The sequence below is a fragment of the Pseudophryne corroboree genome, chromosome 5, assembly GCF_028390025.1.
Source record: "Pseudophryne corroboree isolate aPseCor3 chromosome 5, aPseCor3.hap2, whole genome shotgun sequence".
In the NCBI taxonomy this organism is placed as follows: domain Eukaryota; kingdom Metazoa; phylum Chordata; class Amphibia; order Anura; family Myobatrachidae; genus Pseudophryne; species Pseudophryne corroboree.
In genome coordinates this window covers 719,788,992-719,811,096 of record NC_086448.1, presented here as the reverse complement: position 1 = coordinate 719,811,096, position 22,105 = coordinate 719,788,992, and the positions used below count along the sequence as shown (strand labels likewise).

General features: G+C 47.6%; 1 protein-coding gene across 1 annotated transcript in view; it reads left to right on the top strand.

Moving 5' to 3' along the window:
- The window catches only part of TMEM70 (transmembrane protein 70), a 48,690-nt gene extending 29,016 nt beyond the window's left edge, over positions 1-19,674 (top strand). Inside the window, 2 exon segments of the mRNA XM_063923976.1 lie at positions 18,647-19,053; positions 19,055-19,674. Coding sequence (XP_063780046.1) covers positions 18,647-19,053; positions 19,055-19,096 — 449 coding nt within the window. The 3' untranslated portion in view covers positions 19,097-19,674.
- Positions 19,675-22,105: the final 2,431 nt, after the last annotated feature.

Sequence of the window (22,105 nt, the reverse complement as noted above, 5' to 3'; positions counted from 1 at the left end):
GAATCACCCCTCCCGATAAACATTCTGGAATTGCGGGCAGTGTTCAATACTTTGTCTCTCACCCTGCCTCTGATACAGAACAGGCCTGTTCAAGTACGGTCAGACAACGCCCTCACGGTGGCATACATAAACCATCAAGGTGGCACTCGAAGCCGCATGGCAATGCTGGAAGTGTAAAAAATCCTTTGTTGGGTGGAACGCCTTCTGCTGGCAATATCGGCAGTGTTCATTCCGGGAGTCCTCAACTGGGAAGGTGATTTCCTCAAGTCTTTTAGGACGTGCATGCCGGAGGGTGGAGTTTTCATCAGGAAGTTTTTCAACTCCTAGTGAACAAGTGGGGCCTACCAGATGGTAGACCTGATGGCGTCTCGACACTATCACAAAGTTCTGGTCTTCGGATTAAGAACCAGGGATCCTCAAGCCGCGTTCGTGGACGGTATGGCAATTCCATGGAACTTTCGGCTGCCCTACGTGTTCCCTCCAGTGTCACTCCTGCCCAGGGTACTACGGAAGTTCAAACAAGGAGGAATACTACTTCTAGTCGCACCAGCATGGCCCAGACGGCATTAGTTCTCAGACCTGCATGGTCTATCGATAGCGTGTCCTCTTCTACTTCCTCAACGCCCAGACCTCCTCATTCAGGGCCCTTGTGTCTATCCAGACCTGGCCAGACTGGCTTTGACGGCGTGGCTCTTGAAGCTTTACTCCTGAGGGCCAAAGGATTCTCCGAGGCGGTCATCCAAACTATGCTGAAGACCCGCAAACTGTCATCTGCACGGATTTATTATAGGGTCAAGAATTACTTCATCTGGTGTGCTGCTAAGTATTACGGTGCTTACAAATTCAGTACTTCCAGACTTCTGGCTTTTTTGCAACAAGGCCTTCGTCTGGCCTCCCTCAAGGTTCATATCTCTACCTTGTCAGTTTGGTTTCAGAGAAAAATTGAGTCTATTCCTAACGTTCATACTTTCACTCAGGGTGTTTTACGGATTCAGCCTCCCTATGTCCCTCTTGTGGCTCCATGAGATCGGTCTGTTCTGAATTCCCTGCAAGAGTTTCCATTTGAACCTTTTGAGTCAGTGGACCTTAAATTGCTCACTGTCAAGGTCCTGTTCCTAATGGCTATTGCCTCTGCTGGAAGGGTGTTAGACCTAGGCGTTTTGTCCTGTCGTCCACCCTTTCTGATATTTCACATAACCGGACAGTTCTTTGAACTAACCCTGGTTATTTGCCTAAGATGGTGTTATCTTTTTCACCGTAACCAAGAGATTGTGATTCCGGCCTTCATCTCTTCTGGTTTGTCCTCCAAAGAGCGGTCTTTGGATGTGGTACAGGCTCTTCGTATATACGTGGAAAGGACTGCCTCTATCGGGAGGTCAGATTCCCTTTTTGTACTTTTTAGTTTTCACAACCATACCTGGCCTGCAACTAAGCAAACCTTGGCCAGATGGATTAGAATGGCGATTGTACAAGTTTATGCACAGGATGGACCTCCAGCTCTTGCTGCTATTAAAGCCCATTCTACTCTGTCTGTTGGACCCTCTTGGGCGGCCCGCCGTGGCGCGTCCGCGGAACATTTGTGCAAGGCGGCTACGTGGGTCTCAGTGAACATGTTCATTGTGTTCTATGCCTCTGATACTTCCACCTCCCAGGATGCTTCCTTTGGACGCCGTGTTCTCATACACGCTAAGGCACGTCCCCTCCCTTAAGGAACTGCTTTAGGACATCCCCGATGTATTCCCTGTGGAACACCGTGTACCCCGCTGCAGAAAAGGAGATTTATGGTAAACTTAAGGTGTGTACACACAGTGAGATCCCTGCTATGTGCGATTTTGACTATGCGATTTCCCTTGAACTCCCCCAGAGCCCAGATAGCACAGATTGTACAGATTTTGACTATCTGTGCTTGATATTTTGTCTATGTACGATTTTGACTAAGTGCCAATTTTGACTATACTTTGTACTAGATTGTACACTAGATAGTCAAGATTGACTTGCCTGCACAGTCTATCTAGCCTTACGATACCGACCCCACGGGAGCGCGCATCGGGATCGAATCTGTATTGCAAGCTGCCTAGCACCATGAGATATGCACTAACTTTTCATAAGATTTTGACCATGGTTAAATCTTTCTGCGAGGTACACTGGGTTCACAGGGCGCCCACCCTAACACACTTAGCTTCTTTGGGTTTGTATGGCATTAGCTGCTAGTCCCTTCTTCTGTTGTGAGAACGCCGTTCTATGTGACTAACATCTGCTTTCTCTTTTACCTGCTTCTGCATTGGACTGGTTAACAAAACTGAGCTCACAGTGCTTGGAGGCGGGGTTATAGAGGAGGCTCCGCAATGCATTCTGAGACAGTCTAAAGCTTTAGCCTATTGGTGCCTCTGGATCAAGATCCATTCAACACCCTAATGTATTCCCTGTGGAACCCAATGTACCTCGCAGAAAAAGATTTAACCATGGTAAGTCTACCATAAATCTCCTTTTATACAAAGTCACATGTTCCCCCAACTAGTTAAATGATGAGGACATCTTTCTTTTTGGACCAGTGTGACTTCCCAGATAACCATGGAAACCTCTCCGCTTAATGTGTTGGCCTCCTAGCCTAATATTGTAAGTGAGCAGGGCTGTCTCTGCTTTTTAGATTTCACCTGACTATGGTGGTAATTCAGACTGGATCGCAGCAGCGGCAGCGATCGCAGTCTGAATTACTTTGCGCAGTGCCACGTGCAGCCAGTGAGATGCTATCAGCGTCTCTCTGGGGCAATCGCCTCTGCCTGATTGACAGGCAGAGGCGGTCACGGGGCGGGCGGAGGCGTGCCAATGGCGTTAGAATGCTGTTGGAAGGGCGCGGCCCGGACAAAGGAGGTGTGTCCGGACCGTTGCGACCCAGGATGCAGTGGGTAGCTCCCTGCCAAAGCGCAGGTAGGGAGCTACTCGCCAGGTACAAAAGCTTCACCGCCATGCGATGCTTTTGTACCTGTGTGGGGAGGCAGGAACTGACATGCGGGTTGGACTAACCCTGTGCTAGGCGTCCCCCCACATGTCACATGTCGTAGATGTGCTAAATTTAGCACATCTACGATCTACTCTGAATTACCCCCCATGTCTTGTCTGCTTAGCTGAGACCTTAATCTGCAGGCATCTGTTAACAGAATATAATCCAGACTTCAAGTGGTTGTATGCATAGGGAGTGAACTTTGATGAAACAACAGGATCTGGTGGATGGCCCACAAAAATCTTCTTTTCAATATGAAGAACGTCAGCCGTAACATATTTTTATTTCATATGCTCAGGTGTTGCTCCTCCACGCTTTCTGCAGTATGATTAATTTCCAACTTGTATGACAAAATTTTAAAGAGTGCTATTTCTTTTATTTTATGTAATTTATGCTTTATGTAATTTATTAAAATGTGTTATATATTTTTATCCTAACACTGTGACTCAGTTATCCGTGAATCTCTACTAGACCTGCTTCTGCTTGGTAGTGCTGTTCTTATGACACAATCACACACAGAACAATGGGGGTAATTCCAAGTTGATCGCAGCAGGAATTTTGTTAGCAGTTGGGCAAAACCATGTGCACTGCAGGGGAGGCAGATATAACATGTGCAGAGAGAGTTAGATTTGGGTGTGGTGTGTTCAATCTGCAATATAATTTGCAGTGTAAAAATAAAGCAGCCAGTATTTACCCTGCACAGAAATAAAATAACCCACCCAAATCTAACTCTCTCTGCACATGTTATATCTGCCTCCCCTGCAGTGCACATGGTTTTGCCCAACTGCTAAAAAAATTCCTGCTGTGATCAACTTGGAATTACCCCCAATATGTACTGGGTTTCACTAGGGTGCTCAAATCCAGAGAAGCGCCAACAGTAATCCCTTTCCAGAAAATTTCTAGTATGTTGGGTTTTTTTTAATTTAAACTGTCTTACTACAGAGAAAATAATAAAGGTATGTTACTATGATGTCATATTATTAGTCTTAATAACATATAATAATAGTACAGTTAATAATAAACAATATTTTCTCTGACGTCCTAGTGGATGCTGGGAACTCCGTAAGGACCATGGGGATAGACGGCTCCGCAGGAGACTGGGCACATCTAAAGAAAGAATTAGGACTATCTGGTGTGCACTGGCTCCTCCCCCTATGACCCTCCTCCACCCGGGAGAATGGGGACTTCATCCAGAAGTCTTCCAAATGCTGGTAAACCGGTGGGAAAGACCACAGGTGGACATGATGGCGTCCCGCCTCAACAAAAAGCTAAAAAGATATTGCGCCAGGTCAAGGGACCCTCAGGCGATCGCTGTGGACGCTCTAGTAACACCGTGGGTGTACCAGTCGGTTTATGTGTTTCCTCCTCTGCCTCTCATTCCCAAGGTACTGAGAATAATACGAAGGCGAGGAGTGAAAACTATACTCGTGGTTCCGGATTGGCCAAGAAGAGCTTGGTACCCGGATCTTCAAGAGATGCTTTCAGAGGACCCTTGGCCTCTGCCGCTCAGACAGGACCTGCTGCAGCAGGGGCCCTGTCTGTTCCAAGACTTACCGCGGCTGCGTTTGACGGCATGGCGGTTGAACACCAGATCCTGAAGGAAAAGGGTATTCCGGAGGAAGTCATTCCTACCCTGATCAAAGCCAGGAAGGATGTCACCGCAAACCATTATCACCGCATTTGGCGAAAATATGTTGCTTGGTGTGAGGCCAGGAAGGCCCCAACGGAGGAATTTCAACTGGGTCGATTCCTGCATTTCCTGCAAACAGGGGTGACGTTGGGCCTCAAATTGGGGTCCATTAAGGTCCAGATTTCGGCCCTGTCGATTTTCTTCCAGAAAGAACTGGCTTCTCTGCCTGAAGTTCAGACTTTTGTCAAGGGAGTTCTGCATATTCAGCCTCCTTTTGTGCCCCCAGTGGCACCTTGGGATCTCAATGTGGTTTTGGAGTTCCTGAAATCACATTGGTTTGAACCACTTAAGACTGTGGATTTGAAATATCTCACGTGGAAAGTGGTCATGCTGTTGGCCCTGGCTTCGGCCAGGCGTGTGTCAGAATTGGCGGCTTTGTCCTATAAAAGCCCTTATCTGATTTTCCATATGGATAGGGCAGAATTGAGGACTCGTCCTCAGTTTCTCCCGAAGGTGGTATCAGCGTTTCACTTGAACCAGCCTATTGTGGTGCCTGCGGCTACTGGGAACGTGGAGGATTCCAAGTTACTGGACGTAGTCAGGGCCCTGAAAATTTATGTTTCCAGGACGGCTGGAGTCAGGAAAACTGACTCGCTGTTTATCCTGTATGCACCCAACAAACTGGGTGCTCCTGCTTCTAAGCAGACTATTGCGCGCTGGATTTGTAGCACTATTCAGCTGGCGCATTCTGCGGTAGGACTACCGCAGCCTAAATCTGTAAAAGCCCATTCCACAAGGAAGGTGGGCTCATCTTGGGCGGCTGCCCGAGGGGTCTCGGCTTTACAACTTTGCCGAGCTGCTACTTGGTCAGGGGCAAACACGTTTGCAAAATTCTACAAATTTGATACCCTGGCTGAGGAGGACCTGGAGTTCTCTCATTCGGTGTTGCAGAGTCGTCCGCACTCTCCCGCCCGTTTGGGAGCTTTGGTATAATCCCCATGGTCCTTACGGAGTTCCCAGCATCCACTAGGACGTCAGAGAAAATAAGAATTTACTCACCGGTAATTCTATTTCTCGTAGTCCGTAGTGGATGCTGGGCGCCCATCCCAAGTGCGGATTGTCTGCAATACTTGTAAATAGTTATTGTTACACAAATCGGGTTATTATTGTTGTGAGCCATCTGTTCAGAGGCTCCTTTTGTTATCATACTGTTAACCGGGGTTCCTATCACGAGTTATACGGTGTGATTGGTGTGGCTGGTATGAGTCTTACCCGGGATTCAAAATCCTTCCTTATTGTGTCAGCTCTTCCGGGCACAGTGTCCTAACTGAGGCTTGGAGGAGGGTCATAGGGGGAGGAGCCAGTGCACACCAGATAGTCCTAATTCTTTCTTTAGATGTGCCCAGTCTCCTGCGGAGCCATCTATCCCCATGGTCCTTACGGAGTTCCCAGCATCCACTACGGACTACGAGAAATAGAATTACCGGTGAGTAAATTCTTATTTTCTCTGACGTCCTAGTGGATGCTGGGAACTCCGAAAGGACCATGGGGAATAGCGGCTCCGCAGGAGACTGGGCACAAAAGTAAAAGCTTTAGGACTACCTGGTGTGCACTGGCTCCTCCCCCTATGACCCTCCTCCAAGCCTCAGTTAGATTTTTGTGCCCGAACGAGAAGGGTGCACACTAGGTGGCTCTCCTGAGCTGCTTAGTGAAAAGTTTAAGTATAGGTTATTTATTTTCAGTGAATCCTGCTGGCAACAGGTTCACTGCACCGAGGGACTAAGGGGAGAAGAAGCGAACTCACCTGCGTGCAGAGTGGATTGGGCTTCTTAGGCTACTGGACATTAGCTCCAGAGGGACGATCACAGGCCCAGCCATGGATGGGTCCCAGAGCCGCGCCGCCGGCCCCCTTACAGAGCCAGAAGACTGAAGAGGTCCGGAAAATCGGCGGCAGAAGACGTCCTGTCTTCAATAAGGTAGCGCACAGCACCGCAGCTGTGCGCCATTGCTCTCAGCACACTTCACACTCCGGTCACTGAGGGTGCAGGGCGCTGGGGGGGGGGGGGCGCCCTGAGACGCAATAAAAACACCTTAGATGGCAAAAAATACATCACATATAGCTCCTGGGCTATATGGATACATTTAACCCCTGCCAATTTTTCCTTAAAAAAGCGGGAGAAAGGCTCCGCCCCCTTCTCGGCGGCCTATCTCCTCAGCACACTGGCGCCATTTTCCCTCACAGCTCCGTTGGAGGGAAGCTCCCTGACTCTCCCCTGCAGTCCTGCACTACAGAAACAGGGTAAAACAAGAGAGGGGGGGCACTAATTTGGCAGATAAATCTATACAGCAGCTATATAAGGGAAAAACACTTATATAAGGTTATCCCTGTATATATATAGCGCTCTGGTGTGTGCTGGCAAACTCTCCCTCTGTCTCCCCAAAGGGCTAGTGGGGTCCTGTCCTCTATCAGAGCATTCCCTGTGTGTGTGCTGTGTGTCGGTACGTTGTGTCGACATGTATGAGGAGGAAAATGGTATGGAGGCGGAGCAATTGCCTGTAATAGTGATGTCACCCCCTAGGGAGTCGACACCTGACTGGATGGTCTTATGGAAGGAATTACGTGATAGTGTCAGCACTTTACAAAAGACTGTTGACGACATGAGACAGCCGGCAAATCAGTTATTACCTGTACAGGCGTCTCAAACACCGTCGGGCTCTAAAGCGCCCGTTACCTCAGATGGTCGACACAGACCCAGACACGGACACTGACTCCAGTGTCGACGGTGAGGAAACAAACGTATTTTCCAGTAGGGCCACACGTTACATGATCACGGCAATGAAGGAGGTTTTGAACATTTCTGATACTACAAGTACCACAAAAAAGGGTATTATGTGGGGTGTGAAAAAACTACCTGTAGTTTTTCCTGAATCAGATGAATTAAATGAGGTGTGTGATGAAGCGTGGGTTTCCCCCGATAAAAAACTGCTAATTTCTAAAAAAATTATTGGCATTATACCCTTTCCCGCCAGAGGTTAGGGCGCGTTGGGAAACACCCCCTAGGGTAGATAAGGCGCTCACACGCTTATCAAAACAAGTGGCGTTACAGTCTCCTGATACGGCCGCCCTCAAGGAACCAGCTGATAGGAAGCTGGAAAATATCCTAAAAAGTATATACACACATACTGGTATTATACTGCGACCAGCAATCGTCTCAGCCTGGATGTGCAGTGCTGGGGTGGCTTGGTCGGATTCCCTGACTGAAAATATTGATACCCTGGACAGGGACAGTATATTATTGACTATAGAGCATTTAAAGGATGCATTTCTATATATGCGAGATGCACAGAGGGATATTTGCACTCTGGCATCAAGAGTAAGTGCGCTGTCCATTTCTGCCAGAAGAGGGTTATGGACGCGACAGTGGTCAGGTGATGCGGATTCCAAACGGCATATGGAAGTATTGCCGTATAAAGGGGAGGAGTTATTTGGGGTCGGTCTATCGGACCTGGTGGCCACGGCAACGGCTGGGAAATCCACCTTTTTACCCCAGGTCACCTCTCAGCAGAAAAAGACACAGTCTTTTCAGGCTCAGTCCTTTCGTCCCCATAAGGGCAAGCGGGCAAAAGGCCACTCATATCTGCCCTGGGGCAGAGGAAGGGGAAAAAGACTGCAGCAGGCAGCCTCTTCCCAGGAACAGAAGCCCTCCCCCGCTTCTGCCAAGTCCTCAGCATGACGCTGGGGCCTTACAAGCGGACTCAGGCACGGTGGGGGCCCGTCTCAAGAATTTCAGCGCGCAGTGGGCTCACTCGCAAGTGGACCCCTGGATCCTGCAGGTAGTATCTCAGGGGTACAAATTGGAATTCGAGACGTCTCCCCCTCGCTGGTTCCTGAAGTCTGCTTTACCAACGTCTCCCTCCGACAGGGAGGCGGTATTGGAAGCCATTCACAAGCTGTATTCCCAGCAGGTGATACTCAAGGTACTCCTCCTACAACAGGGAAAGGGGTATTATTCCACGCTGTTTGTGGTACCGAAGCCGGACGGCTCGGTGAGACCTATTTTAAATCTGAAATCCTTGAACACTTACATACAAAGGTTCAAATTCAAGATGGAGTCACTCAGAGCAGTGATAGCGAACCTGGAAGAAGGGGACTATATGGTGTCTCTGGACATCAAAGATGCTTACCTCCATGTCCCAATTTGCCCTTCTCACCAAGGGTACCTCAGGTTTGTGGTACAGAACTGTCACTATCAGTTTCAGACGCTGCCGTTTGGATTGTCCACGGCACCCCGGGTCTTTACCAAGGTAATGGCCGAAATGATGATTCTTCTTCGAAGAAAAGGCGTCTTAATTATCCCTTACTTGGACGATCTCCTGATAAGGGCAAGGTCCAGAGAACAGTTAGAGGTCGGAGTAGCACTATCTCAAGTAGTACTACGACAGCACGGGTGGATTCTAAATATTCCAAAATCGCAGCTGATTCCGACGACACGTCTGCTGTTCCTAGGGATGATTCTGGACACAGTCCAGAAAAAGGTGTTTCTCCCAGAGGAGAAAGCCAGGGAGTTATCCGACCTAGTCAGGAACCTCCTAAAACCAGGCCAAGTGTCAGTGCATCAATGCACAAGGGTCCTGGGAAAAATGGTGGCTTCTTACGAAGCGATTCCATTCGGCAGATTCCACGCAAGAACTTTCCAGTGGGACCTGCTGGACAAATGGTCCGGATCGCATCTTCAAATGCATCAGCGGATAACCCTGTCTCCAAGGACAAGGGTGTCTCTCCTGTGGTGGTTGCAGAGTGCTCATCTTCTAGAGGGCCGCAGATTCGGCATTCAGGACTGGGTCCTAGTGACCACGGATGCCAGCCTGAGAGGCTGGGGAGCAGTCACACAGGGAAGAAATTTCCAGGGCTTGTGGTCAAGCATGGAAACGTCACTTCACATAAATATCCTGGAACTAAGGGCATTTACAATGCCCTAAGTCAGGCAAGGCCTCTGCTTCAGGGTCAGCCGGTGTTGATCCAGTCGGACAACATCACGGCAGTCGCCCACGTAAACAGACAGGGCGGCACAAGAAGCAGGAGGGCAATGACGGAAGTTGCAAGGATTCTTCGCTGGGCGGAAAATCATGTGATAGCACTGTCAGCAGTGTTCATTCCGGGAGTGGACAACTGGGAAGCAGACTTCCTCAGCAGACACGACCTCCACCCGGGGGAGTGGGGACTTCACCCAGAAGTCTTCCACATGATTGTGAACCGTTGGGAAAAACCAAAGGTGGACATGATGGCGTCCCGCCTCAACAAAAAACTGGACAGATATTGCGCCAGGTCAAGGGACCCTCAGGCAATAGCTGTGGACGCTCTGGTAACACCGTGGGTGTACCAGTCAGTGTATGTGTTCCCTCCTCTGCCTCTCATACCCAAGGTACTGAGAATCATAAGAAGGAGAGGAGTAAGGACTATACTCGTAGCTCCGGATTGGCCAAAAAGGACTTGGTACCCGGAACTTCAAGAGATGCTCACGGAGGACCCGTGGCCTCTACCTCTAAGAAAGGACCTGCTCCAGCAGGGACCCTGTCTGTTCCAAGACTTACCGCGGCTGCGTTTGACGGCATGGCGGTTGAACGCCGGATCCTGAAGGAAAAAGGCATTCCGGATGAAGTCATCCCTACCCTGATCAAAGCCAGGAAGGATGTAACTGTGCAAAATTATCACCGTATTTGGCGTAAATATGTTGCGTGGTGTGAGGCCAGGAAGGCCCCTACAGAGGAATTTCAACTGGGTCGATTCCTGCATTTCCTGCAAACAGGACTGTCTATGGGCCTAAAATTAGGGTCCATTAAGGTTCAAATTTCGGCCCTGTCGATATTCTTCCAGAAAGAACTAGCTTCAGTTCCTGAAGTTCAGACGTTTGTCAAGGGGGTACTGCATATACAGCCTCCTTTTGTGCCTCCAGTGGCACCTTGGGATCTCAATGTAGTTTTGGGGTTCCTAAAATCACATTGGTTTGAACCACTCACCACTGTGGACTTAAAATATCTCACATGGAAAGTGGTAATGCTGTTAGCCCTGGCTTCAGCCAGGCGTGTCTCAGAATTGGCGGCTTTATCCTATAAAAGCCCTTACCTAATTTTTCATACGGACAGGGCAGAATTGAGGACTCGTCCTCAATTTCTCCCTAAGGTGGTTTCAGCGTTTCACTTAAACCAGCCTATTGTGGTACCTGCGGCTACTAGGGACTTGGAGGATTCCAAGTTGCTGGACGTAGTCAGGGCCCTGAAAATATGTTTCCAGGACGGCTGGAGTCAGAAAATCTGACTCGCTGTTTATCCTGTATGCACCCAACAAGCTGGGTGCTCCTGCTTCTAAGCAGACTATTGCTCGTTGGATTTGTAGTACAATTCAGCTTGCACATTCTGTGGCAGGCCTGCCACAGCCAAAATCTGTAAAAGCCCATTCCACAAGGAAGGTGGGCTCATCTTGGGCGGCTGCCCGAGGGGTCTCGGCTTTACAACTTTGCCGAGCAGCTACTTGGTCAGGGGCAAACACGTTTGCTAAATTCTACAAATTTGATACCCTGGCTGAGGAGGACCTGGAGTTCTCTCATTCGGTGCTGCAGAGTCATCCGCACTCTCCCGCCCGTTTGGGAGCTTTTGTATAATCCCCATGGTCCTTTCGGAGTTCCCAGCATCCACTAGGACGTCAGAGAAAATAAGAATTTACTTACCGATAATTCTATTTCTCATAGTCCGTAGTGGATGCTGGGCGCCCATCCCAAGTGCGGATTGTCTGCAATACTTGTACATAGTTATTGTTACAAAAATCGGGTTATTATTGTTGTGAGCCATCTTTTCAGAGGCTCCTCTGTTATCATGCTGTTAACTGGGTTCAGATCACAAGTTGTACGGTGTGATTGGTGTGGCTGGTATGAGTCTTACCCGGGATTCAAAATCCTTCCTTATTGTGTACGCTCGTCCTGTCACAGTATCCTAACTGAGGCTTGGAGGAGGGTCATAGGGGGAGGAGCCAGTGCACACCAGGTAGTCCTAAAGCTTTTACTTTTGTGCCCAGTCTCCTGCGGAGCCGCTATTCCCCATGGTCCTTTCGGAGTTCCCAGCATCCACTACGGACTATGAGAAATAGAATTATCGGTAAGTAAATTCTTATTTTAATTGTACTCCAAAAGAAAGAAAACCTCCCCTATTCTTCCATAGTAGATATTCACCCGATTGGAAACCAGAGGAACCTACTCAACTTAAATTATATTGCGTATGTCACTTATACCACTTTCAGACAGAAAAGTCTGAAAGTCCCGGCAATTACCCGGCATTTCAAGTTTTGCCGGGACCTGCCTGACCCCCCTTTCACACTGACAAGCAAATTACAGGGTCGAGAATTTTGAGCCGGTAATTTGCAGATCAACACTGGTATTTTGTCTGTGTGAAAGGGACAACCTTGGTCGAAATTCCCGTGTCTCCGACCCTGGTAAATTCCAGGGTCGCAGTCCTGGGAGTTTCAACCTGGGTTGACCCTATCACACAGAAAGAGGACAAGTGTGTTTCATGAAATTACTGAGTAGAACTGCTTCATCTGGTAATTTCAGTTTCTGTCTGAAAGGGGTATTAGAGATAATTGGGTCATTGCAGTTTTACGCAAGTCTGATTGTGTAGCGTATCTTGCATTTTTTTGCTCTAGAAATGGTTAGATTACACAACTATAGGCGATGCAGAGGTACGCGCAATTCAGTCACCTCGCCCCTTGCGATTGAAGGGTTGTAACAGGGCTGTATAAGGATGTCCTCATGTAGATTATGTAGTGTTCGCTCTAGCACCATGCACCTAATCAGTGGAGGAGGGCATATTTTAATCTTTAAGGGTAATTTCTCTCACGTCCTAGGGGATACTGGGAATCCATTTAGTACCATGGGGTATAGACGGGTCCCCTAGGAGCCATGGGCACTTTAGAAATTTATAGTGTGTGCTGCTCCTCCCTCTATGCCCCTCCCACCTGACTCAGTTTAGAAAATGTACCCGGAGGAGCCGGTCACGTTTCTGGAAGCTCCTGAAGAGTTTTCTGCATTTGTTATTTTCAGGCAGGCTGGATGGCACCAGCCTGCCTGCTTCGTGGGACTTGGGGGGGGGGGGGCAACTTCCCAAAGGGTTAATGGTCCCGTTCCCCGCTTACAGGACATAGCTCCTGAGGCAACTATTTGCAAGCCCCACCATGGCGAGCGTACATTCCCGCAGCATGCCGCCACCCCTAACAGAGCCAGAAGAAAGAAGAGTGGTGAGTACTAAGACGGTGTCCCGATAGCGGGACGCCGGCCATTATGGCGGCAGGAGGGTTCGGAGGCACACGGCTTCTTCGTGGGGCGGTTGGGTCTCCAGACTTAGTACACAGTGCGGGCGCACGGCTTCTAATGGAGCGCACTGAGTCTCAGTACACTTTATGTGTACACAGTACCCAGACTGGCATTACAGACTTAAAAGGGAGCTGACTCCATTTTAGGCACAAAAATCACCTCAGCCAGTATAAAAAAGAGCGGGAAGACCACGCCATTGCAGAGGCGGGGCTTCACTATGGATCCAGCAGCTCACAGGCACCATTTTACAGACTGCATGATCACATATGCTGACTGCAGGGACGCGCAGCTCCTCCAGAAAGCCTCCAGTTTACCTCAGCGGTACCAGAGGGTTATAGCAGGGAGGGAGCGTTATATAGTGTACTGAGTTCCCAGTTAGGGTACTTAGTCTGCGACCCAGCTAAGCTTACTTTAGCAATAAGGGCGCCATGTGCTGGTTTCTCTACATTTGTGTCTCTCCTGAATGGCTCTGTGTGGGTTAATTGTGCTGTTAACTATTTCCTGTGTGTATGCCATTCTGCTGCAAGGATGTCAGGAAACAGAGTGTGTTGCATGTAAGACAGTGTTCCTCCTCTCCTGGGGGTTCACTAGTGTGTACTCAGTGTAGTGTCCCTTCTCAGACAAAGGAAGCAGAGCCAGCGTGGCTGGACTCCATTAGGGAGATGATCTCCACTATCTCTACTAAATTATTTTGAAATGAGACGCAATACTTCTATGACTGAGTTTCGTTTGTTCGCAAAAACGTACTTTAGCCCAGATCCCACATTCTGACTCTGATCAAGAAGGATCAGAAATGGAGGAAGGTGAGGTGGACATGGCGGTAGGGAAGGGTACTCTGTTGCATGGAGTTAAAGCGTTCATAGATGCTATCAGGGAAGTCCCCAATATTCCTGACAAGGTGACTGAGGAGAGTGATGAATCTTACTTTAATGTACAGAAAAAATCCTCTGCTATTTTTCCTGTGTCAAAAGAACTAAATACCCTGTTTGAACAACCGTGGGTTAATACATAAAAAAAAGTTTAAGATCCCTAAGTGGTTACAGTCATCTTTTCCCTTTCCCCCTTAGGATAGGAAAAAATGGGAAAATCCACCGATTGTAGATACATCAGTTTCCAGGCTCTCAAGTAAAATTTTTACCTGTTCCTGGTGCAGCCTCCCCAAAGGACACAGCTGATCGTAAATTTGAGACTACCCTCAAATATTTGTATACAGCTGCAGGGGTGGCTCAGAGACCCACTACAGCATGTGGATGGATTGCAAAAGCCATTGCAAAGTGGTCTGATAATGTCATAGAGGGTTTAGACACCTTACCTCGAGGTGAAATTATTTTACTTCTGCAATATATACAAGATTCTGCAAAAGCCATAAAGGAGATAGGTTTGCTAAATGCACGCACGACCGCTATGGCGGTGTCAGCACGCAGAGGTTTATGTCAGTGGACTGCCGACGCAGACTCCAAGAAAGGTGTGGAAGGCCTGCCATTCTCAGGTGAGGCCTTATTTGGCGATGAACTGGATAAGTGGATTTCAAAAGCTACTGCGGGTAAATCTGCCTTCTGCAGCCTCTCCTGCTAGGAAGACCTACCCAGGACCCAACTTACAGTCCTTACCAACTGCAAAGTTTCGGGGCAGAGCCAGAGGTTCCTCTACTGCCGCCAGAGGTGCTAGAGGGAAATCAGGCAAGCCAACCACTGTTGGTTCTCAGGAACAGAGCTCCAGCTCTGTTGCCTCAAAGACTTCCACATGACGGGGGGCCCACGTGCCTGGAAGAAAGGCAGGTGGGAGCACGGCTAAAGTTCTTCAGTCACGCCTGGGCGAGGACTTGCCAGGACCCCTGGGTCCTAGACATTATTTCCCAGGGCTACAGGCTGAAGTTCCAGGATCTCCCACCTCACAGATTCTTCAAATCAGGCTTACCAGCTTCACAGGAAGCAAGAATAACCTTACAAGAAGCTATTCAAAAACTGTTACTGACTCAGGTCATTGTTCCAGTTCCACCTTATCTACAAAACAAGGGATACTATTCCAGCTTGTTTGTAGTACCGAAACCGGACGGTTCGGTCAGACCAATTCTGAATCTCAAGTCATTGAACCCATACTTGCGGGTGTTCAAGTTCAAAATGGAGTCTCACAGAGCGGTGATCTCAGGTCTGGAAGAGGGGGAGTTCCTTGTGCCTCTGGATATCAAGGATGCGTACTTTCACATTCCGATCTGGGTGCCTCACCAGGCTTACCTGGGGTTTGCACTGCAGGACTATCACTACCAGTTTCAGGCCCTGCCTTTTGGTCTCTCAACGGCACCGAGGGTGTTCACCAAAGTGATGGCAGAGATGATGTTACTCCGAAAACAATGAGTGAACATTATTCCTTACCTGGACGATCTTCTGATAAAGGCTGCATTCAGGGAACAGTTGTTGGTGAACATTGGTCCTGGATCATGGGTGGATTCTGAACCTGCCAAAATCTCACCTAGAACCAACGCAGAAGCTGCATTTCCTGGGAATGATCCTGGACACAGAGTCTCAGAAAGTGTTCCTTCCCTTGGAAAAGGCAATGGTGGTCTAGTCGATGGTGTGGGCTGTCTTGAAGCCAAACCGAATCTCAGTACATCAGTGCATCCGTCTTCTGGGAAAGATGGTGTCCTCTTACGAGGCAATTCAGTACGGAAGGTTTCATACAAGGCCCGTCCAGCTGGATCTGTTGGACAAATGGTCTGGATCGCATCTACACATACACATGCATCAGATGATTCATCTGTCGCCGAAGGCCAGGATTTCCCTCCTGTGGTGGTTACATACTTCTTACCTGGTGAAGGGTCGATGGTTCGGGATTCAAAATTGGATTCTGTTAACCACCGACGTAAGCCTCAGTGGTTGGGGAGCGGTCACCCAGGTGGTACAATTCCAAGGAAGATGGTCAAGTCTGGAAGCCGCACTTCCCATAAACATCCTGGAGCTCAGGGCAATCTACAATGCCCTTCTGCAGGCCTCTTATCTTCTTCAGGATCAGGCCATTCATGTTCAGTCGGACAATGTGTCGGCAGTGACGTACATAAACCGACAAGGCGGAACGAAAGGTGTCAAGAATTTTCATCTGTGCGGAAAAACATGCGGCGGTGTTGTTGGCAATCTTCTTTCCGGGAGTGGTCAACTGGGAAGCAGATTTCATCAGCAGAAACGACCTGCACCCGGGAGAATGGGGCCTCCATCTGGAGGTGTTCCAGCGCCTAACATATCGGTGGGGTTGTCCACAAATCGACATGATGGCCTCTTGACTCAACAAGAAGCTCAGGCGGTATTGTTCCAGGTCGAGGGACCCACAGGCTGTAGCGGTCGACGCCCTGACAACTCCGTGGGTATACCCACTGGTGATTACTTGTTTCCTCCGATTCCTCTGATCCCAAGGGTTCTCAAAAGAATACGAAGGGAAAGAGTTCATGCAAACCTGATTGCTCCGGACTGGCCGAGAGGGGCCTGGTATGCGGGCCTTTAGGGATGCTAAGCGAAGATCCGTGGCCTCCGCCTCTTCGAGAGGATCTTCTGCAACAGGGCCCGTTCGTCTACCGCGGCTACGTTTGACGGCATGGAAGTTGAGAGGCTGATTCTAGCCCAGAAAGGGATTGCCGACAAGGTCATCCCGACTATGATCCAAGCCAGGAAGGGGGTAACGTCGAAACATTACCATCGTATCTGTAAGAAATATGTCTCTTGGTGTGAAAGTAGACAATGTTCTACGGTGGAATTTCATCTGGGACGTTTCCTGCTGTTCCTGCAGTCGGGTGTGGATGTGGGCCTACACCTAGGCTCCTTTAAAGGTTCAGATTTCGGCCTTGTCTATTTTCTTTCAGAAACAATTGGCTTCTCTACTGGAAGTACAGACGTTCTTGAAGGGCGTACTTCATATCCAACCTCCCTTTGTGCCTCCCACGGCATCTTGGGATCTCCAGTTGGTTCTACGGTTCCTCCAATTGGACTGGTTTGAACAGCTACTGGAGGTGGATGAAAAATATCTTACGTGGAAAACCGTCACGCTGTTGGCCTTGGCAAGGCACTTCTCGGAACTGGGGGCGTTGTCGCACAAGAGTCCCTACTTGATTTTCCACGAGGACAGAGCTGAACTCAGGACTTATCAACAATTCCTTCCTAAGGTGGTGTCGGCGTTTCACATCAACCAGCCGATTGTGGTTCCGGTTGTTATTGACACTTCTACTGTTTCAAAGTCCTTGGATGTGGGGAGGGCTTTGAAGATGTATGCTCGTACCAGGAAATTGGATTCACTGTTCGTTCTCTATGATGCCATCAAGATTGGGTGTCCTGCTTCAAAGCAGTCAATTGCAAAATGGATCAGGCTTACTATCCAACATGCTTATTCTACGGCAGGTTTGCCAATCCCTAAATCTGTTCAGGCCCACTCTAGGAGGTCAGTGGGTTTCTCCTGGGTAGCTGCCCGGGGGGTCTTGGGATTACAGCTATGCCGAGCAGCTACTTGGTCAGTTTCGAACACATTTGCAAAGTTTAACAAGTTCGATACCTTGGCCTCTAAGGACCTTCAGTTTGGTCAGTCAATTCTGCAGGAACCTCAGCACTCTCCCACCCGGTTTGGTAGCTTTGGTACTGCCCCATGGCACTAAATGGATTCCCAGTATACCCTAGGAGGCAAGAGAAAATAGGATTTTAATTACCTACCGGTAAATCCTTTTCTCGTAGTCCGTAGGGGATACTGGGCGCCCGCCCGGTGCTTCGTTCTTCCTGCTAAGTTACTTGTTAACTGTTGTTTGGATCAGCTGCTGTTCTTGTTTTCATGTTCTGGTTAGCATGGCTATCCTCTTGTTATGGGTTTGCTGGTTCGAAATCTCACCACTGTTCTTATCGGTTTCCTTCTCTCAAAGTATGTCCGTCTCCTCCGGGCACAGTTTTCTAGACTGAGTCTGGTAGGAGGGGCATAGAGGGAGGAGCCAGCCCACACTATCAAATTCTTAAAGTGCCCGTGGCTCCTAGTGGACCCGTCTATACCTCATGGTACTAAATGGATTCCCAGTATCCCCTATGTACTACGAGAAAAGTATTTACCGGTAGGTAATTAAAATCCTATTACTTTAGACGTGATGTACCGCTACATCACGTCTTAACATTTTATCCTTCAAAATTGATTAGGTGCACTGATTAGCGGCAGGCTGCTAGAATGAGCACTACTGAGGGAATTATGGGCTGTGCAGCGTTGCGTAAGCACACATATACCTGTCTCAGAGCTTTTGCACCTAGTGTAGAGTTGGTGCAGTTCACTGTTGATGATGGGTGTCATTCCCAGCATACCGGTAGGGGGCGGTCTAGCAATAGGCTGCATACTGGTGAATAGGCCCATTTAGTTCTGTGCAGGCAGTGTGGGAGAACTTATAGCTGATTTACTTTCACCTCTTCATCGGCAAAGTGTGTAAATGGAATCTATATTCGGCTTTTCTATTTAGCAGGAAATAGGGACATCACTGAGTGGTGATTGGCTGAATTAATGTGTAAAAAGATAGGTTCCAAATTTAATTTAAAGCTACGATCTTATACCATTATCAGTGCAGTGAGTATATCATGCAGGTGTTGCTGTGATGTATGTGTAAGCAAACCATGCTCGCTGTAACCTTTTGTCGCCATTGTGTTCACACAGGGGTGAAGTTCTTCTCCTATTCCACCAGTATGGCCAGCCTATTTATCCTGCCAGTTATCATGATGAAGTCCGGCATTGGAGTGGACAGCCTGGCTTTAAAAATAGCCTTCTTCAGTGTGGTGGGATTTTTCACCTTCGTCACTCCCGTTACTCTGCATTTTTTAACTAAAGGATATGTGGTCCGTTTATATCACAACAGAGACACGGACCTCTATACTGCCATTACGTATAATGCCTTTCTGGTGGAGAAACGGACTGTGTTTTCTCCAGAGGAGGTTACAGTACCTGGAATTAGCAAAATGTTCACAACTTTCTATGCTAAAAAGAAATCTATGCTGGTCAATCCAGAGTTATTTCCGAATTCTTGGCACTATCATCACCTGATGGGCTATGATAAGCCATTTACGTTTTAATCCTGAAGAACTGAATCCGCCCTCTGAGGAAAAATAAACTCTCTTCCTTGTGAGTGTGTAGTGACTACTCTCTTTAATAGTTTAAAAGGTGGGAGTAATGTAGGATTAGTGATTTTACATTTGCAATGTGAAAAGTAAGCATCTAGGGACTTCTGTATATAAGGTGGTAAATAAGGGCTAAATACAACCACAATTACCCCAGCAATAGGATATGCAACTATGGCATAAATTTACATAGCTCCTTAAGTACTGTATATGTATGTTCTAGTACCCATCACAGAAACACTTGAACCATAGTCGGTCAGAAACTATTTACAATGTACTGGATGACTAGTATAACCATGTCTCCTCATTCCTCACTTATAGTGATTTACTTATTCTAGAGTACATTGCTTAATTTATTTTTGTTGTCCGTTCAATGTCTTCTATAATTTCCTGCCAGTCACCTTTCTGCCCAAGAAAACCGCAGCTTGGTGACCGGAGAATGTCCTCCCTTTCTTGTTTTTGTCCCTACAAATTTTTTATTTTTCAGAGATGCATCTGCTTCCCTGTGAACAACTTTTCCTAATTTTTTATTTTTTTTGTATTTCACATTAAATAGCCTTCTTAACAGCACGATGGAATTGATCTCTTTATTTTATTTGCCTTATATAGGGAAAATGGTAAAAACCAAAACCAAAAATAAACTGTTTCCCTGACTGTTCCTCACCCAATTAATTTATACGTTGCTAAAATATAAGTGCAAGGTGCCTATGGTTATAGGGAATACAGCTTCATTGCAGAAATAATTTTTTTATATTTGAAGATATACTGCAACTGCCAAATACCTGTGTGCACAAATCATTAGGGTGGGAGTATGGTGGCCAATCCCGGGATCGGAGGGATCCCGGGATTTAGGGCCAAAAATGGCCGGGATTCAATCCCGGGATTGGAAGCTCCAATCCCGGGGATTGAGGGATCAGCGTTGAGCGTCCACAGGACGCTCAGATACTGCCCGGCTTCTTCCGGCTCGCCAGCACAGCGCGAGGTCACGCTGCGCTGTCAGCTGCTGCCGGGAGCCGCCAGCAGCAATCAGAGGATGTTCCCTACCCGCCCGCCCCCAGTATATAGTGAGTTATTTGTGCGGGGCGAGGGGGCAGCCAGCTAGTTAAAAGCCAATCCCGCCATTTTTCAATCCTGATACCCGGGATTGAAAAAATGGCCCAGGATTGGCTTCCCTAGGTGGGAGTCATCTTGGTTCGAGCCTTCAGTCCACACCCCTTTCACACATACATCTAAAACCTGGGTTGTGAAAGGAAGCTACCGCGATGAAGTCCAGGACCGGGATGAGAACTGGGAATTTGCTGGCTTGATAGACCTGGCAGTTTTCTGGGATGTATGCATGAAAAGAGTATAATTGAGGTGCTGCTGCTTTTTTAGAACATGGGGGAACACTTGCATTCTATGTGCAGATCACTGAACACTCATTGGGCTACCACTATCTCTATAATCTGCTAAAGTCTGTCCCATCTTCAACATACATGCGCAGTGGCGACCTGCTGCCTATCCGACAGCTTCCACTGCTTGGGAGACGGGACAGACCTAGTCGGAGAGGTTGAGGATCCGCCGCAATGCCGGAATAGTGTAACTGTGGTGGATAAGAGTTTTGTTTTTATCAAATAAATTAATATTAGCATAAGGCTCTACAGTAAAAGATAGACAATAGGTTCACCCCTAATGGTCGACAGTGTCAAAAGGTCGACATAGAAAAGGTAAACAGTACAAAGGATTGACATGCCAATGGTCGACACAAGGTGGTTTTTTTTTTTTTAAATCATTTTGAATGTTTCTCCAAATTAGTGGAAACGTATCCTTCCAAATCCGTTCCAAATTAGTGGAAACGTATCTCGCCACGCTTCGGGCAATGTACTTCGCTCCGCTATTGATGCGCATGGCACGGGTTACTATTCCTAATTGTCCACATGGATGGTAAATTATGAAAAAGTACCTTTTTCCCCCTGTTGACCTTATGCATGTTGACCATTTGGGGTTGACCTATTACTGTGCATCTTACTACTGTAGATCTATTAACCGGATACCCTCTGCGATTGGCTGGCCACTTCAGCTACACTGTGTGCAAGAAGAAATACTGTGTAATAAGATGCTGCATTACATACACACTTCCTGAAGGAATGAAGTCATGGTATTAATAGTTATTTATATTGTGGATGTACAGTTAAGGGTAACATTATTCAGGCTGCTCACCCAGTAACTGAAATGTAAGATATATGTATAGTACATGTGTCTTCACCAGCAGTAGCTATAGCTATAAGGGCCCTAGATACTTTCTTCTGATCTTCAACTTTCTTCTGATCTTCAACCCATTTAATTGAATCATTATTTAGCAACTGAAGTTGAGGCATATTTTATGCATTTGATTTTCTGACCTATTATTAGTTTAATCTCAAAATTGAGTATGGTTATTGTCTTGTGTAATAGCACAGGGCACAAGTCTAGATTACACAATGTGACTACCATTGGGGCATTACAGTATCCTTGACTAGTGGCTTGCATTACGAACACAACGACATCCCAATCTGTGTACTGGCGTTCCAGATGTAGAAGGTAACGCTGCTGGTTTTATTTTGGCAGGAGTTAAGATGTATTTGGTGGGTGATCCCTATGCCTTTTACCCCTGCCCATCCCAAACTCGGCTCACATTGTCTCCCACTCTTCAGAAGGTTTCAAATCCTGATCTATAAACAGGGAGTTATTTTTCAATATGTTACAGCTTGTAAGCTATTGAAGTTAGTGTTTGCAGTTAGGGGTTTACCATATGAGAAACATTGGGGGTTATTCAGCGTTGTTAGCAAACCAAAAAAGTTAGCAATTGGGCAAAACCATGTGCTCTGCAGGTGGGGCAGATATAACATGTGCAGAGATAGATTAGATTTGGGTGTGGTGTGTTCAAACTGAAATCTTAATTGCAGTGTAAAAATAAAGCAGTCAGTATTTACCCTGCACCGAAACAACAAATCTAACTCTCTGCACATGTTACATCTTCCCC